Source organism: Cydia strobilella, chromosome 13 (assembly GCF_947568885.1).
Source record: "Cydia strobilella chromosome 13, ilCydStro3.1, whole genome shotgun sequence".
NCBI classification, from domain to species: Eukaryota; Metazoa; Arthropoda; class Insecta; order Lepidoptera; family Tortricidae; genus Cydia; species Cydia strobilella.
In genome coordinates, this window is record NC_086053.1 from 7,246,397 (window position 1) to 7,265,932 (window position 19,536).

At 36.6% G+C, this 19,536-nt stretch overlaps 1 protein-coding gene across 3 annotated transcripts; it reads left to right on the forward strand.

The window, feature by feature from the left end:
- Positions 1 to 191: 191 nt before the first annotated feature.
- LOC134746629 (ATP-dependent DNA/RNA helicase DHX36-like) lies at positions 192 to 18,940 on the forward strand. Of its 3 annotated transcripts, none has more exons than XM_063681066.1 (12): positions 192 to 510; positions 8,727 to 9,734; positions 10,235 to 10,404; positions 11,533 to 11,695; positions 11,964 to 12,237; positions 12,451 to 12,913; positions 15,034 to 15,264; positions 15,534 to 15,712; positions 16,328 to 16,652; positions 17,320 to 17,576; positions 18,233 to 18,413; positions 18,788 to 18,940. In XM_063681066.1, exons 1-12 carry the CDS (start codon positions 301 to 303, stop codon positions 18,927 to 18,929), a joined length of 3,603 nt encoding a protein of 1,200 aa, XP_063537136.1. In that variant the 5' UTR covers positions 192 to 300; the 3' UTR covers positions 18,930 to 18,940. The 3 variants fall into 3 exon arrangements, with proteins under 3 accessions (XP_063537136.1, XP_063537137.1, XP_063537138.1); XM_063681067.1 differs by having other exon boundaries at positions 11,533 to 11,599; XM_063681068.1 differs by lacking the exon at positions 8,727 to 9,734.
- The last annotated feature ends 596 nt before the right edge of the window (positions 18,941 to 19,536 follow it).

A 19,536-nucleotide genomic window follows, 5' to 3' on the forward strand; every position in this document is an offset into this window, starting at 1 on the left:
ACTTTGCGAAGACCACCATCCACACGAGCGACCCTAGCGGCGAATTCATACGCGTTAGCCCTCATTAAATGAACAAAATTATTTATCTTATTCTTTCGTATTGCAGTTTTTTTCTCGTTCAATATTTCTTACAAAATAAGATGCATAAATAATATTGCGCAATGTACTTGATTATGTCGAGGAAGTGTAGTTGAGTTTGACAGTTAAACGATATTTTTTGATTACCTATGTAGGTATTATGATTATGTTCCAGAGTTAAGTTTTCGTAACTGGATGGCGTAAATTAAATAAATCTTGACTATGGGGAAGAAAACTAAGCAAATGAGGCTAGAAGCGAAGATCAAAAAAGTAAAGAATAAACTCAAAAAAGTTAAGGGGCAAGGAAGCAGGGGAAGATATTTTAACTTATTTAATTCAAAAAATGAAGAAGGTGACCCTCAAGAACATGATTTACCAACTGGTGGAACACGAAATTCAAACAAAAAGAAGTCTAACAAAAATAAAACTATGGTATGTAAAATATTTATGCTCTAGTAAATCTCCCGTACCTACACGGGTTGGGACGGTGCGCAAGGCCGAAACCGACACGTGGAGGCTCTCTTGAACTATACAAAAAGATGGTAAGAAAGTAATTTTAAAAAATGTCAGTAACAATTTTTCTTGTTATTTTTTTATTTATTATTCCTGTCCTGAGAGAAAAAAGGACTTCTATGCTTATAAAGCTTCGGATGCGTTTGTAAAGAACAGCACAATTTTGTTGCTCCTGTTGCCTTTAGCCAATCATCACTAAAATAGTCAATTGGTGTGACATAACTACACTTTATAAAACAAAGTCCTCTGCCGCATCTGTATGTTCGCGATAAACTTAACTACTGAAGGGAGTTTTATGCACTAACACTTAGTTTTTAATCTTAATTGTCACTAACCGTTATGAGCCAGTGTTGTCTTAAATAAATAAATTGAAATTGAAATATGCAGTTTTTACCTATCAATTGAGTGATTCTTGAGGAAGGTATATAATTACTACCCATGCGAAGTGCGAAGCCCAAGCAGGTCTCCTTTTAATTCGCGTTTTGTTACAATAATAACCACAATGTACACCATACATTACATTAAAATGTCAAATAGGCCCCTATGTGCTATGTGTGTAAGGATGGGACCCAAGACAGAAGTAAAACACAAGACTGTCGGTTAAATACTGAAGATATAATGCCTTAATTTAAAAGATACAATCCTTTATATATACGAAATTATCTAGGTTAACTATGAATCACACTACTTGGGAGGTCTACACGTGAAAGGTGTCAAATGGTTATTAGAGAGTCATCTTACATTACTTTCCGTATATGGATTACATTCCTAACCTAATATGGGGAGAGTCGTCTTACATGACTCTCCATATATGGTACCGCTAAGCTATATGATCCTTATGATCTAATTACATGTTATTCGAATCCTATAAATACCTAATATTCTATGCCTACACTTCATCTCCCTCCTTTTGGAAAAGGAAAAATGTATTATTGAATATATTTTTTCTTTTTTTTTACATTTTTTATATTTTTGTTTATATATATATATATTTTTTTTTACACTTCATTTTTTTTTTGACATTTTTTTTTTATAATTATTTATCCATAACACAAAAATAATATTCATATGTCTTCCACTATAATAAGTATGGTTCATAATTATGCTAAAATAAAATTTTACTTACATGTTAAAATAAAACCATTAATAATACAAAAATCTCTTATCTTAATAAAATTAAACTTATTTGATAACAAAGTAATTCTTAATTCAATCTCCTTTTCTATTAATTCTCTTATTTCTCATTGTCATTGTCATTGATTAATACGCGTATTAATTATTTGTCACAATCCTAGGTACCTTAAATTACACAGGTTTTTTTTCATATTGTCAGTATGCATAACTTTTCATAGTATCGTCTTTCCTATTTACTTGCAAGAAAATAATGTTTCACAATTTATTTATGTATCTCTTTCTCTTTTATGACGTCTTCACATGCTTATTATGTTTATTATTTGTTTTCATACAATTTATTTTATAAAACATGCATAATTATCTATTCTGTAGCGCTACAATATCTCTTCAATATATCATATATTCATTAATTCACTCATTTATTATTTTATTCATTATTTCTTTCAGGATACAAGGTATATTATTTTTATTTTTTATTTCTTTATTGCGCATATATTATTTTTACTATTAATTATTACTTAACAGGCAGTTCTTTTAACACTTCCTTTCTTTAACAAACATACCAAGTGTCCAAGGACCTTCACGAAAGGTAGCTCGACCGAATCATGATCAGGTAACAAGGATTTCGTGCCTGCCCTTGTATCCCGGTGTACCTTGCTACATTGTTTTAATTCGCACAACAGTTCCCTTCGGGCCACTGAAGCTAACGAATATCATTATTACCATTATCATTATTCTCATATAATCTCTTTTAAAATAATTAATTTTCCTCATAATCTAAAAACAATTATTATCCGCTTCATATTACTCACAAACCATCAAAACTACAACATATAAGGATTTAATTCGCTCTTAGGTGATCAGGCTAATTGCATCATAAAAACTTATCTGCTTAGCTTTGCCATCTTTAACACAACTTTATAAACCTCACAATTTTAACCTTCTATCTTCGCGAATTTTCTCTTTAAACCAGTCCTTTACATTATAATAACTTCATTTGCTAAAATAATCATTTAACTTCACTCTACAAAATGTTACCTACGTACATTTAATTTTTCATATCCCATAGAAAAATATTATCAAGTTTTATTTCATAGACATATCATAATCAGCCAGCCGGTCGAGCTCCCGCCGTGCGGACGCGTTTACGTATTATATGCGCTTGCGCCGAGAACGGTACATTGTTTACGCGATCAGTGCCTATTTCTTTTCTGTCGATCGCCTTTCGTGCTACATCATGGTTCTGTGTAAACTCTGTGAGGTGTCCATAGGGCGTCTTAAGGCTGATGCCAAGATGAAGTGTAAAGGAAGATGTGAAGGAGTCTACCACAAGAAATGCGCTGAGAAAATAAAGGGGTTTACGAGAACGCAGCTATGTGATGAATGTCAAGATTCACCGATAAAGCCTCAGGGGGCTGGCGAGTCGATAAACATGGAGATGGCAAAGGCTACCCCGGAAAAAATACTGGCAGCGGTTAACGAGAAACTCACCATAGTGTTTGGCATGAAAAAAACACTCGAAGAGATGGCGGATGACGTCAGTTTTTATGCCGAAAAATACCAGGAGTTGGTGGAAAGCAAAGTTATAACCGATAAAAAGATAAAGGCCTTGGAGCATCAGAACGTGCACCTAGAGATCTGCAATAAGGCGCTGGAAGAAAGAGTGGCTTACTTAGAAACGAAGGAGAAGGAAAACAATGTGGAGTTGTATGGCCTGCAAGGAATCGAGAAGGGAAACTTGGATAGTTCTGTTAAAAAAGTAGCGGACCAGCTGGGTATGGACCACGGAAAAATTTGTGAAATAAAATGGGTAGGTGCAAATAACACCGCGGCGGCGGCGGTCGCTAAAAACCAGCGCGACGGTGCCCGCGCGGTGAAGCCACGCCCGATCGTGATCACGCTGTCGACACGTGATGCCCGCAACCAGTGGTTGGCAACCAGAAAAACCCAGAGGTTAACAAACGATGATGTGTTTGAAAATGGAGACAACCAACGTATTTATGTCAATGAGGACCTGACAAACTACACTCGAAACTTACTCTGGACCGCCAAAAATGAGTTAAAGCCGCTGTTTAGGTATATATGGGTACAAAACGGCAGGGTATTGATGAGGAAGGATGACCCTCAAGACACCAAAATACGTGCTATACGTACACTTCACGACATAAACAAGTACGCGACACAAGATGAGGAAGTTGAGTAAAATTCCTTCCACCGAAAATTACTACCAGGTTACCTATCCCATTAAAATTCGAAGACCAAACAAGGTATATTGAAACTGGAATAAAATATACGAAATATGAAAATACTCACCAATGGCAGAGGGAATTACAGGAAAATAACCTAAACGTTTTTCATTTGAACATACGATCCCTAAGAAAAAACTTTGATGAGCTTCAATTATGGCTAAATATGTGTAGGGAGAAACTGGATATAATTGCGCTTACAGAAATAAATATAAGAGAGCAGGAACTATCTTTGTATAAGTTGGAGGGATATGATTCATACATTAACACAAGGGAACATACAAGAGGAGGCGGAGTACTACTATATGTGAAGAAAAAATACAACTTTACCGCTCAATTAATTAGAAATAACTATTGTGAAGGCCTGCATGGGCAGCTTAAACAAAATGGAAAAGAGTTACACATAGTTATTCTTTACAGACCACCGAAAACAAATAAAATAGGGTTCCTGGAAGAGATACATCAACTCTTGTCTAGTATTCCTGCGAGCTGTGAATTGCTGTTGTTAGGCGATACAAATATTAATCTTATGAGCGAAACCGGTTCGGGAAATATCATCAGTGCGTATAACAATAACATGAGTGAGTTAGGTATGCAGTGTGCTATAAGGGACGTGACGCGCGAGGAAGTTTATGGAAATAGTGTGACGCGAACGTGCATTGACCACGCATGGGTCCGTAGCCCGCGGACTACAAGTTCGTATGTGATTACAAGTAAGTTATCGGACCACTACCCAATAGGACTAAGCCTCGCAAACGCGAACATCTCGGAGTGTGACGGAACTGGTAAGCAGCCTTACATTACTCGAATATGTGACAATAAAGTTGCGGAAGAGCTAGCTAGTGTGTCGTGGACTGAACTATTGAACTGTGAATGCCCTCTAGAATTATATGATAGATTGTGTGCAATTTTCTCCTGTATTTATAATAAGTCGGAAATTAAAATTCCTATTAGAAAAAAACGCCAAAACAAACCTTGGATAACTAAAAAAATTAAATGTATGATTGGCCTACGGGACAAACTATTTAAAAGATGGAAAGCAAAGCCAAGCGACATGAACTTAAGACTTCAGTACAATAGGTATAGAAATAGGGTTAGTAAATATATATTCAGAGCTAAGAATAGGTACAGAAAGGAAGAAATATTAAAATGTAATAAGAATATAAGAAAGATCTGGTCAAAAATAAATGCATGGACAGGGAGAGAAAAAGTGGGTGTGGATGCAACTATACTAAGGTATTTAGGTAAAATAGAGGCAACTGAAGTTATATGTAATAAATTCTCTGAAACTTTTACCAAAGAAATCCTAAGTATTAAACATGATTGTAATAATAAGTTTTTGGCCAGATCGCAATATGTAAAAAATAGTGAGGTCTCGTTAAGGTTTAAAAAAGCGTGTCCAGAGGCTATACTAAAAATTATAAATAGTTTAAGTGTTGATAAGTCGCCTGGGCTGGATAAAATACGAATAAAGGATATAAAATTAGTAAAACAAGACATAAGTAAAGTAATAGCGTTATTTATTAACTTGTGCGTGGATAAGGGAGTATATCCTAGCACTCTAAAAGCAGCTTTAATACGTCCAATATATAAACAAGGATCTCATTGTGATTATTCTAATTATAGACCTATAGCGATTCTCTCTGTAGTTAATAAAATTGTCGAAAAATATATAGTAAATCAGATAAGTTCTTTCTTGGAACGGAACAGAATTATAAATAACGCGCAGCATGGCTTCCGGCGCGGGCGGAGCACGGCTACGGCTCTGGCACAGTTCGCGGACGACGTCAATGAGTGTCTGGGGCAGCGGAAGCAGGTGGTGGTGGTATACATAGACTTCAAAAAAGCTTTTGATACTTTAGGGCACCACCAGCTGCTTCAGGCTATGGAGGAGTATGGCATCGCGGGCCCGTTGAGCAGATGGCTGTGCGCATACCTTACGGACAGAACCCTCCAGACGGTCGTTGACGGCGTGCGCGGGGCGCCTGCGCGCGTCGAGTGCGGCGTGCCGACCGGCTCCGTGTTCGGTCCCGTCGGATATATCATGCATGTTAATAATATGTGTAACGTGGTGCAAAACTGCAACATATATATGTACGCGGACGACACATGTCTACTGCATGCGGATAAAGACTTGTCGGTAATAGAAAATAAAATGCAAGAAGATTTTACTAACATTATTAAGTGGGCACACGACAATGGAATTGTTATCAACATAAATAAAACCAAATGTATGCACGTGCGATTCCCGTACAGTAGACAAGCTAGTCGGCCGCCGCGCATAATTGGCCACACGTACGAGTGCCTGCACAGCGCGCTACAGAATTGTGAGTGCGCGAGTATCGAGATTGTGTCAGAGTACAAGTATCTGGGCTTACTAATAGATAACAATTTCTCTTGGAAAAATCATATCAATAAATTATGTGACAAATTAAGAACTGTACTAGTAAAACTGCACCAGTTAAAATATGTATTGGACAGGGCCACGATGTTTACCTTATACTATGCGCTGGCGGACTCTCAGTTTTCTTATGGCCTGGCATGCTATGGTAGGACATTTAAAACTTATCTAGACAGGATTAAATCATTACAAATACGCTTTATGAAACTATTAGTCGATAAAAAAACTAAAACTCGCTGCAAAAAAGCGACTATGAAGAATTATTTGTGGAATGCCGTATGTTGCCGGTGCATGAGGAGGTGGGGAGGTTGCTGGCGCTGGAGCAGTTCGGTAAAGATGAGTTTAAAACCTATATAAATCGCCCTAGATTAACAAGAACAATGAGTAAAAAAATGTTAGAGGTTCCGGCGTGTGGTAATAATTATTATGGAAAAAGAAGTAGGAAGTACCTGGTCCCCAAATTGTATAATGATATACCGTATGATATAAGGGAATGTAAGTCATTTAGGATGTTTAAGCGTAAAATAAAAATGTTTCTGTTAGACAAAGTTAAATTGAAGTTACCGTAAACACTAAGATGTACCTAAGTAGGCTATGTTTAACTTAGTATGTAATAAGATAAGACTACCCACCTGTTTTAAGGGAGTCCCCTCTGCCAACAAACTGTCATGCAGTTTGGCAGAAGAAATTAATGTAAGATAGGGTTTATTTCGTCTGAATAAATGATTTATTTATTTATTTATTTTATTTATTTAATATTGAACCTTTTTTCGTTTAATCTTTGTTACATATTATATGTATTCCACGTTTAATTTTTCGATATATATCACTTATTTTCTTCCTCGTTGTTTGTTTATTATGCATCAAGTCCGTGTTAACAAAGTAAAATTCGGTAAAAAAAAATTTCTTAATATAAAGTGCAAGTTAAATATCCACATGTACACTTAAAAAATAATTAAAATCTCGGACACAATTATTGAGTGTACCTTAATATTATAAGTCTATTTCTTCTTGTCTATTTGGGACATTTGGGTCCACTTAGAGTCATCCAGCCGCGCCCACAGCTTTCGTTACTGGTTAGCAATAACCGTCATCACATACACATGCAGTCTTGGTTCGCGGATTTGCACAGTACTTTTTATCCGAATAGTTGAATCTTAATTTCACATTCACGTCGATAACTGATAGATTTTCACAAGCATAGTTTTATTTACTTTATATTGACAAACCGGCGCTGGTATATCACTCGCCTTCTTGTCCATATTATGTCTTGCTTTATTTAATTTTACGTATGTTTATCACTAGAGTCCACTTTCCCACACATTATTTTAGTTTATTTAAATTATTGTTTGTTTTTCACTTTCAGTTTTTGCTTTTTGATATTTTAGTTTTTCACTGTTTTTTTTTTCTTGCGAATGTCCACATATTAAGAGTTTTAAATTATTTTCTTGAATTATTTACTCGAAATTTTGCCATTGAAGCGCGCCCTGCCAGTGCAGAACCACCTACTGCACCGGCAGGCGCCATATGGCGTAGACTTTACGCCACTGGCAGGATCGCCATGTAAGGATGGGACCCAAGACAGAAGTAAAACACAAGACTGTCGGTTAAATACTGAAGATATAATGCCTTAATTTAAAAGATACAATCCTTTATATATACGAAATTATCTAGGTTAACTATGAATCACACTACTTGGGAGGTCTACACGTGAAAGGTGTCAAATGGTTATTAGAGAGTCATCTTACATTACTTTCCGTATATGGATTACATTCCTAACCTAATATGGCGAGAGTCGTCTTACATGACTCTCCGTATATGGTACCGCTAAGCTATATGATCCTTATGATCTAATTACATGTTATTCGAATCCCATAAATACCTAATATTCTATGCCTACACTTCAGGTCCCATATGACTGGGTTAACCGACGCATGTTCCATTTTCAAAAACTTTTGGCTGTGGCGGGCGAACAATTGTTTATGACACAACAGGCGTGCCTCACGCCATAGAATATGATTACACGCCTCTCGTGTCATACGCTATACGTTAAAAACATTTATGACACACCTGTCGTGCCATCCGCACCGAACGGGTTAATACTAACATTGTGCAAAGAAATACCAATAATGACTACTCTAGTAAGTAACAATTACAAATCATTCTAGTACTGTGTAAATTTACATAGGGGGCATTTTCTATGAAAAGGGACCTTATTGTCGATGGCGCTTACACCTCTCAGCGTCGCGCGGCATTGTATTTATATCGGAGCATCGTTTATTATGGCGTAAGCGCCATCGACAATAAGGTCCCTTTTTATAGAAAATACCACATATAGTCTTCTTCCATTGTAGCCACACGTAGTACTGGATATACCATTGGTTGTTATAGCCCAAGTAGTCTCAGACATAAAAGAAATTGAAAATCTGGCTGAAAAAGAGACAATACCTTTAAATTCATCACAGTCTTTTCAAAAGAAAATCCTAGATAAGCCTGAAAAACAAGAGTCTCCACCAAGTGGCTGGATGTTGGGTGGATTAAAGCGCACACCGGTGAAAACTTCTGATTTCATACCGATAGAAACTAAACGTCAAAAAAATTCAAAACAAAAAGAATCTAATTGGCCTGTCAGGTCACAAATAACAGTTGAGACAAAAGTAAAACCTACACCAGTAGAAAGTATTGACTTTATATCATTTAAATCTGAAACAAAATGCAAAAGCCGTTCTGAATCCCCACTGCCTAAGCAGACTGATACAAAGCCTCCACCAGCGAAATGTTCTGATTTTATTTCTTTTAAAACTGGAGGCACCGTTGAGGTTCCAATCATAAAAATTGATAACAATGGGGAATCTGCGAATGAACTTAGCCCTTCCACATCAAAATGTACAAGTATTGATATCAATACAAATTTTATTAAAATAAAAGCTGGTCTATCTGGCGAAACAACAAAAACAATGTTACCCAAATTTGAAAATGAAGATATCAAAACAGATGTCATTTCAGTTGAAACTGAATCAGATGAAGTGAAATGTCTTCCAAGTAGACAACTACTCTTAAGAGGTGGTGAACATTACAAATATGGATATAAAGACATTATAACAGGGACATTTGAAGAGAAATTAGATGAAAGCCTTGCTAAAAGTGCATCTATTTGTACAAAAACAAAAGGAAATGATTGCTTGAGTATTGCTTTACACGAGGAATTTCAGGATATGATTACAAGACCACAATTTAAAGAGATTATGGTGTTCCGTGAGCGACTACCCACATTTAAGAGGTCTGCAGAACTTCTAGATGTTATCAATAATAATCAGGTGGTTGTAATAAGTGGTGAGACAGGTTGTGGCAAATCAACACAGGTAACATTTTAATTTTACATGTTTTCCCCATTACTTAAATTTAAGCTTCTGATTTTTATTAATATACATGCAGATACTTACTAATTAGAATCATAGGCTATAAGGTCCTTAATAGGTCAACAGAGGGCCTACGGTGAAAGTCGAAATTTCGGTTGGTGGTAACTACTGGGAATTGTATTTCCCAGTAGTTACCACTGGTAACAACTTGGTGGTAACTAGTGGGAATAACCTGAAATTTCGTTATCCGCCTCTCTATCACTCTTCCATATTCGTGCGATGGAGGGGAGGTTGACTGAGTGAGCCATCACTCCATCAGATACACTCTTGAGTGGAAGAGCAATGGAACTGTGTGATTTTTAATGAAAATTTCTAAAATGAATCATTGTCATTGTTCTTTCTTAAGATTTTAGGTAGGTAACCTACCCTGACACTTTTAGGTAAGTATATTAAAAAAACATACATGTAGTTTGTTATATTTATGCTAATTTTCCTTTACTTAGGTGCCACAGATTATCCTAGACAATGCCCTATGCCAAAATCAAGGTGCCTATATACACATATTAGTGACTCAGCCTAGAAGAATAGCTGCTTCCTCATTGGCCAGCAGGGTTGCCCAGGAAAGGGCTGAGAAATTGGGCAATTCTGTTGGATATGCCGTGCGATTAGAGAAGTAAGAGATTTTATTATAACAATCAGTTTATTAATTGGTAGAAGCAATTCATCACGATTACAGTCACAATCGTGACTAAACGTGCAAAGTGCGCTAGGTAGTGTAGAAATGGAAATACATAACTAACACTCACGTTAACCTAACTGCTGACCATAATATATTACGGCGTCTTAAACATATTGAAATTAGTCAACCAGCATTTAAATTACATTCATGACTAAGTGAGCAAAACTTAGTCACTCAATGACTAAATTAGCATGCACACATGAAACATGCTTGTTGTAGTTGTAATTTTAATGTTTGATAGGGTGACTGCTATAGTTATTGGCCACTGCATAGTAATTGGTTACTCCTAAGAAATCAGAATAAACAAGCCAATGTTGCCTTATTGTTAAGAGTGGCCAATAGGGATGATGACACATGTTGAATTTTATAACAAAATCTAGTAAAATAGGTAGCAAATGAGCAATTTATCACAATAATGTGGATATTCAATTATATATATTATATATGGAAATGATAAAAAATACAGGACTTGAAAGTTTCAAAATTTTAGTTCCTTTTTTTTACTTTCAAAAAAGTAAAAAGTATTGGTACCATTCGATTCCTTACATTTTATCAAATATAAGATTGTAGAGCAACTATAGGTACATACATAAACGCAATATTTCACCGACAAAATCGCAATTTTCTTGTCGTTTCATTCACTTATCGTTTTGTTAGGAGCGTCTTGCGAGTGAAGTACGACTGTCGGACCTTGACTATCATTTCTGACTTTTGTGTTGCTTTAATGCAATGGGTACCATATAGACATTTGATCCTAAAAACAAAACCTGATTTACTGATACTATTAATAAAAATTTGTCAAGCCTATTATTTACTTTGTAGTGGCCAATAACTATAGCAATCACCCTACCTTGGTTTGAGTTGATTGAATTAAAAAAAAATAAGGGTCAATAGGTTCCAACTTCATCTTCTTTCTAATCAACTCATAAAATAGGGGGATGTAACATGTACCATTATGACAATTTATTGTCAATTTAGTCATAAAGTTAGTGTTAGTGTTAAGACCTACAAAACCTTTCCAAAATAAGATAAAGTCAGCATCACAACATACTTTGTGTTTAGATCAGATTGCAGACCTCGTGGGAGCATCAAGTACGTGACTACTGGCATACTCCTGGCTGACTTGGAAGTAAATCAGGGTTTAACTAACTTCAGCCATATCATATTGGATGAGGCTCACGAGAGGAATAGCCATTTGGACTTTTCTATGTGCATGTTGAAACCGGTATAGAACTTTTGCTCTTTACTTTAATTCGTCACTAACTTAATCGCAAAAAAAGATACTATTCTAACTAGGAACTTCTATGAAGGGGTTATTATCACCCTCATTTAATGACTGTACACGGAGCAGAGAGATGTGGTAGGCATAGGCAGCTACTTCTTAACTTTTGCGTACGCTTGCTACGCCTTTTTCTTTTCAAGTGATTAGACTTTTAAGTATTTGTTACCTAAACTGTTTTTCACCAATGTCACTTTATTATTTACCTTAACAGGTACTTAAAAAACGTCGCGACTTAAAACTTATTCTGATGAGTGCAACGATCGACAGTTGCCGCTTACGCACTTACTTTGGCAATTGTCCCGTCATTCACATTGAAGGCCTGGCATACCCAGTAAAAGATTTTTACATGGAGGATGTTTTGACCATGACGGGATACACACTGCCGCCAGTCCAGCATGGTAGCAACGAAAAAGACAAGAATGGGAATCAAAAGAAATCAAGCCTAACTAAGGAGGAAAAAGATATGAATTATAAAGCTGAAATCGGTAAAAATACCTACTTCATTCTTGTGACTACCCTGCCTTAAAACAAAACGAGGACCGCTTACATAACATACTGTAGACTGAATGTTATGAACAGACTAGAAAATAAATAAAGTAGTATTCACAGTTTAAGGTGGCAGTAGAAAACTTTCTTCTACAACTAAATACAAATACAGTACTAAATTATTCGTACTATATTTCCTTACTTAATTGTAGATCCCTGGCTGCGAAGCTTCAACGGTAGATTGAATAAAGATGTATATACCACACTCCAAGATCGAAGAATCGAAAAATTAAACTTCGATTTAATTATCGACCTTCTAGTCCATATATCTAGGAGTCCGCCAGGTGCCGTGCTAGTATTTTTACCCGGCATCAGCGATATATTCAAATTATTGCGAATGATGAACGAAAGTGAGATGTTTCCTCAATCAAACTATCACATTTACCCATTGCATTCGAAATTGACTACAATAGACCAGCATAAGATATTCAAGAGGCCACCACAGCACATCAGGAAAATAATAATAGCTACGAATATAGCAGAAACGTCTATAACTATAGATGATATAGTGTATGTTGTAGACTGTGGCAGAGTAAAATTGAAAGGGATGGATGTGGAACGCAACATTTCGACACTAGATACTGAATTTGAATCCAAAGCAAATTTAATGCAAAGGTATTTTTAACTTAAACCAAACTATAACGTTTTTATTACACACTTTTATTTAGCTTCACTGCGCACCCACCTTTGTATATATAGATAGTGCTTCAAATCTTGTAACTAAAATTTGAACCACTTCCCGGTATCTGATTCAGTTGAAATTTGGAGTACTGCCGTAATTCCGGTGACAATGCAATAGTATGCTAACATGGAGGTGTTCTGATGATGCAGCCGGTATGTAGCCAAAGGAACTCCTCAATGGAAAAACACAAACACATCAAGTTTAGGCTCATTATAAAGGTCTCAAGAAGTACTCGATAGACATGCAAACGAGAAGTCAGCAATAAAAGTGTGTCACAAAAAAATAATTACAGTTACTTGTTTATAGCTACAATTAGAAAGTATGTATACACTTTACATTCAAATCTTTTCGAATAGCCAGATAATTGTGTCGACGCTAATATGATATTGATGATGATGTGTATTAACCCATTATAGACTAGCGGTACCATATGGTACCATTAATTTACGACTTTTATTTTCGCGTGATTGGCCAAATTGCGACGCGTAAGATGGGCTCTTATTGGCGAAAGTTGATCTAGGAGACATAACGCTGCCGATTGTTAACCTAAAACAGTACTTATTTACATCAGTTGCGTGTGATTGAATGTCAAAGAAGGTGCATCGCAAATTTCGCGGAAAATGTTTACGCCGTTCAAGTAAGTTACAATATTTAGTTTACTAACAGATAAATAACGAATGTTATTGCAAAATCGTTTAATTTAGTAACATTGCTTTAGATTAATTTATTTAACTAGTGCCGGTATGTATAAATATTATAACTACCGCGTGTTAAAGTTACTGGTACCGTACGGGATCGCTAGGCGCTTCCCGTGCGATTTTTTCAGCAACCTTTCGTTTTTTATCTGTTAAGTAGTTTTATTGTTTTTAGTAATACGCGATAGTGATTTTACATTTTATCGAAAGATCAAAATGGAATATTATTTAGTAATCATATTTTATCGTTTTTTATAAAGTTTTGTCATATTTTGTACACTGCGTACACGAGGCATTGGCAATTTTAGAGGATAATGAGGACATTGAGGCTGAGGAAAATTTTTATATTGAACCTCCAGATCCCGCCATCGCTTCCGATGAAGATTCAGGCGAAGAAGATGCTGGTGCTTTAATAAATAATTTGAGCAGCAGACAACTCAACGCCATATGCGAAGTTGTATTCCGTCAGTCGTCACGACCGCATCGGTCATGCTGCAAAAAGAATACCGTATCTAGCCAAGAAGATGGAAAAGACAAGGGACTAAGAGGCCGCAGCAAGCTGCAAGTGCAGCTGGTCAATTGGACTTTTGTCGGCAAATAACTCAAACGTATCTAACCAGATATCAAAACCTACCTCTTACTGGTGGACGTCTGCCAACGTCCAAATATTCCTGAACTGACAGCCGTTCAGTGACGCCATAAGGTACGATGGTCGAAACCCACTTCTCATTCCTTCTCAGAAGCGACGAAGATGTGCGTACGAGAACTGTCAGGCTCGGTCGAGATTGGAATGCTCGAAATGTTATGTAGGATTATGTGCTGCATGCAACTACCAATTTCATGTAAAGTACCTAAACTATTTTTTTGTAACGTCTCGGAAGCTTATTTATTAAATAAATATAGTAAAACATACGTACTGTATGTTATTAAGTTGCAACCGAAGAGGCTGATGTATTAAATAAATAATTTAAACATATTTGTACTCTTATTAATTTCATAGTATTTCCAAATTTTTACCTCAGTACGTGCCTAGCGGTCCCATATGGTACCAGCGTTTTTTCTCAAAACCAAAGGTCTCACAAAAATTTTATTACTAAAACTTCGTTACATAAGCTCTAATAAAGAACATATTAAAAAATTACAAAAATTTGACACCTCAAAAAAACTCAGTCTATAATGGGTTAAAAAAGATCAAACTCATAAAAATTAAATTCAAAATGTTTTAAAGACGATTTTAGTTGAAGTAGCAGTTTTTCGTGTAAAACTATTTAAGTAATTGCCCAGCTTTTACAATTTCTCATTTTAAAATCACAGTATAATCTGTTCTTTTGCCTATTCAATATTAATTCTTATTTCAGACGTGGCCGTGCAGGTCGTTGTCAGCCAGGCATCGCATATCACTTGATTACATCATACCGCTCAAAAAACATCCCAGACCGTCTCTTACCAGAACTACAGCGATGCAACTTGCTCGAGCCGGTATTGGAGATCAAGAAACTGCGCCTGGGCAATGCGCTAGACGCGTTGAAATTAGTACCGGATCCGCCAGCGAACATTACCGTGGAAAATGCTGTGAGACACTTGCAAAAGTAAGTTAGATAACACTATGGAATACCTTCAAGATCATATTGAAGGCAAATTAATTTCAGTACCTATAGACGGGCCGAGTTTTATCTTGGTAATCTAAACGTCTCACTTATAGTAAAGTACTTTTAAAGCCAAGTAATTTTACTGACTTAGTCATTAGTCAAGGCAATGACTAATTCTGCAAAATAATTTGTTTCACTAACTGCTTGCTTGAATAACGTTGTAATACAATAGTATTAAAATATATTCTTTAGCGTTTTTAATTTTCTAGGTTAGGTGCTCTAGATGATGAAGAGCGACTTACTCCTCTGGGCTGGCACCTCGCGCGGCTGCCGGTGCACCCAGCGGCCGGCAAACTGCTTTTATTCGGCGCACTCTTTGGTTGTCTCGACCGCGCCGCCTCCGTCGCTGCCGTCTGGGGCTTCAAAGACCCCTTCAATCTAGTTATTGGTAAGTTTTGTAGAGAGCACGACTAACGACATCTAGCGGAAGAAGTATAATAATATACTTCTTATTGCTGGCTGAGGATTAACACTTCGTATTAACAAACGTTGATCACTCGTGCCTAATGTAATGAGCATTTTATAATTTCTAACCGATGTTTAGATCTGACTCGCATTAAACTATAACATTTAGTTTAAAAATGCTAGTGAGATAGTGTCAGAAAACTCTGAATGCGTTTTAGGTATCATACCCAAGTTCCGGGAGGTATTGCTGTTTGGAGGACCCCACATTTCTTATATTTTCCTTTTTATTAGTAGGTGTGCACCATTAAAATAATTATTACGGTTTAGACTCACGTGTTTTTGGACGACGACGTGGCACTGTTAGTGCTTGAGAAAGAAGACCTACGCTCTCCGAAACATGTCGCGAGAGTGACTAAAAACACGTGAGTCTAAAGTTTAGACTCTAAACTGTAATATGTAGTTATTTTAATGATAGTATGTCTCACATCAGTTTAAATTCGATTAGGTGTGCACCAATAAATTAGATTGATGAGAGTAAGCAAAATTAGTGACGTAAATCTATGTATTCTATCTGCAATAAAATTAACTGTTTTTTTAGGCAAGGAACACGAAGTAAACCAAGCAAAGCGCAAGTTGGCTTTAGGAGAACCTAGCGACCATGTTGCTATATCAGAGGCTATTATACAATGGGAACAGTTAGCTCGTGAAAATCAGAGTCGGTTCGCTTTTGAACATTTCCTCTCGGAGAACACACTGAAACTGCTATCGCAGATGAAAGGCCAGCTGTGTGGTAATCTGCGTCAAATGGGGTTCTTGGCATCGAAGAATGTTCGCGTATCGTGGGAGAATCGAAATGCAGACAATCTGTATATTTTTAAAGCGATTGTAGCTGCGGCGCTGTATCCTAATATTGCTATTGTTAGGTAAGAGTCTTGATACATTGATAATTCTAGATAATTGCAGCTATTCATGCTGGGCGTGGCCGACCGAACGTAAATTATAAATATTTTTATACCTTTGTGTCAGACCTTTTTATTATTAGTCAATAGTCAAGCTATAGGAGAGGAGCATACAACAATCGATTCGCTGTGTGTAAAATAGTGTCCCATCCTGGACTGATCCGGAATCCATCATGCGTTGCTTTATTTGGCTCTATAACTCGAATATACAAGTAGTTGTAACCTTTGGTGCTTTTGGGATAAAGTTATTTGATGCCGGCAGTACATAACATACTCGTCGAAACTTCGAGTCTCTTGGAGTCTCGCCAAAACACCGATCCAATCAGAGAAGGCCGAGACGACACGAGTAAGAGCGAGACGAGAAGAGAGCAGTAGGTATATCCAGTCAGCAATACTATTCGGACCTTTGCATACGAACTTCTATATCCTATCTCGGGATCTCTCTCAACGAGTGTGTATGTACAGCCCGCATAACAGAGTTCACGTCTGTCGAATACGAGTTCAACTGGTGTTGCTCAAAGGGCCCATCTGATTTTCTGTAACGTTAATAGGCCTATTAAACTGTGTTTAAAAACGTAGTCTTGTGTCTTTTAGAGCATAACCATAACTTTACGTTTTCTCGTTATCACAGATGGACAAACCAGCAGAACCCGCGTAAACAAACCAGACTCAACGTATTAACACCAGAAGATGGGATAGTCCAATTGCATCCAAGCAGTATGATGCTCGTTCCACAACGAGGGCCCATGGTACCGCTGTGTAACAAGCCCGGGGCAAATTGGTTGGTGTATTGGATGAAACAAAAATCTTCAGAATTGTTCCTCTTCGAAGTCACGTTGGTGTTCACTTTACCTTTGTTGTTGTTTGGAGAGTTGGCGGTTAGCGAAGGTAAATGAAAAAGTTGATATGAGCTGCGTTTTTAGCCGTCCAAACTTTACGAAATTTACAAATAAGAGCGACAAAATCTGTGCTTTACGCGCGTTTACCTACACGTCCATCAGAAAAAAAATCATTACTAATTTAGTGAGCCTCTGTTTTCATAAAATGTATCTGTAAAACGGCAAGATGAGAACGTGCTAATAGAAACCAGTACTTGTTATTTCTATTACGTATCAAAAGGTGTACAATTTATGCGACTAAATCTATCAATTTTACATTTTTGCGGCTAAAATCATATTTTGCTTTGCTAAGTTTCAATTTACTAATGACTCATCATCATCATCATTAATTTAAGAGCCCAGCTCTTGTCGGTGGAGCAATTTCCATTTATCTCTTTCTTGCGCCTTTCGTTTGACCGCCTGATACGACACGACGTTTATCTTTTCCTTAAGTTGATCCATGTATGTACTAATGACTAAGTAGGCAAAATTACTTTATTGTGTATCGTGTGCTTAAAAAATCCTACAGTTTTAGTAAATTACTAAACCTATGCCTACCTCTCGCTAAATTACTTTATTTTACGTTACAATACCTGCATATCTGGATTGAGAAACATTACCTTGCTTTTTTGGTCTAGCAGTTAACAATAAGTCAATGCATTACAGTGGAAAATTCGTCCGAAGAATGCTACTTGTCAGCATCGACGGTGAAAGTCCGCTGTCTAAAGGGAACAGCGGACGTCATCTTCCGGCTGAGGACCTTGCTGGACCAGGTCCTGGCCTCCATGGTGAAGGAGACCAGCGATCGGTCTACGCGTTATAGTGAATTTGATAATTTAGTTTTTAAGTAAGTAAACAATTCCCTTAAAATGTTATTACAAAGGCCGCTTATCATTGGTCAAGCGTCTCAAATCTTTCCCGATCTCATATAGAAGAGAGAAGGGACCATAAACTTTTCTTAGAAGTAAACCACAAGGTAAAATCTGTTTCAATATCACTCACTTTTTCCTTTCCCTCACTTGGTACGTAATTCAACTTTGCTACCCACGTGCAATTTCGCTAAGTAAGTATGTATTATCTAAGATGCAGTCTTTGTTTGAAGCTCATACTCATATCATATCATATAAGGTTAATAACTTAAGACTATAATAAGATCACTCCATTATCAGACCATATTTCGCTGCAGTATGGTTTACTCTATCTAACAAGACAATTTTTCAGGGCTGTGATAGATCTCATGACATTAGAAGATGAGAGACCAGAGGGCTTGGAGGATGAATTCTCAGATTCCGATAGCTCTGATTGTGAAATTGTATGCGACCTGAAGCCTGAAGATCGTTACCCTATTATTGTTATTGATTAAATATGTTTAAATATTTTATATAGTTTTTTTTTTGTCTGACATGAGGATAATTTATTATAATAATATGTATAATATGTACCTACTAATCTACTCATCCCTGCATAAGAAAGAATGATGATTTTACTCTTACCAAACTATGACGCCTTGAACTTAGTCTTAAATTCCTCATACACCCAACTTAATTCAGACGTCCTAACTAGGATCCTAAAAACTTGTTCTAGTTAGTAGGTACTCTAATTATTAAACGCTGTTAAAAAGATGTATGAACCACCAGTTATATATAAGTTACTCTATGTGAACCACTTCACATATTAAAAATGATTGGCTCCTAAGTTAAAGGCCTTTCAGACGGGACAATCAAATTGCCAATTATTCAGAAATTAAATTAATTAACAATTTGGTTGCCAACTTCTTTCATTCCAGTAGACAAACTATATTACGAAAGTCGAAGTTTTGTTATCTGCCCCTTTATCACCAACTCTTTGTTTATCACTCTCGCGTATTGTAGCGATAGAGAGGCAAATAACAAAGTTTTGAGGTAGGGTCTCGGGATTTCGATGTAATCTCACTCCGTAAAATGGAACTACACAAGATTGACAGTGACATT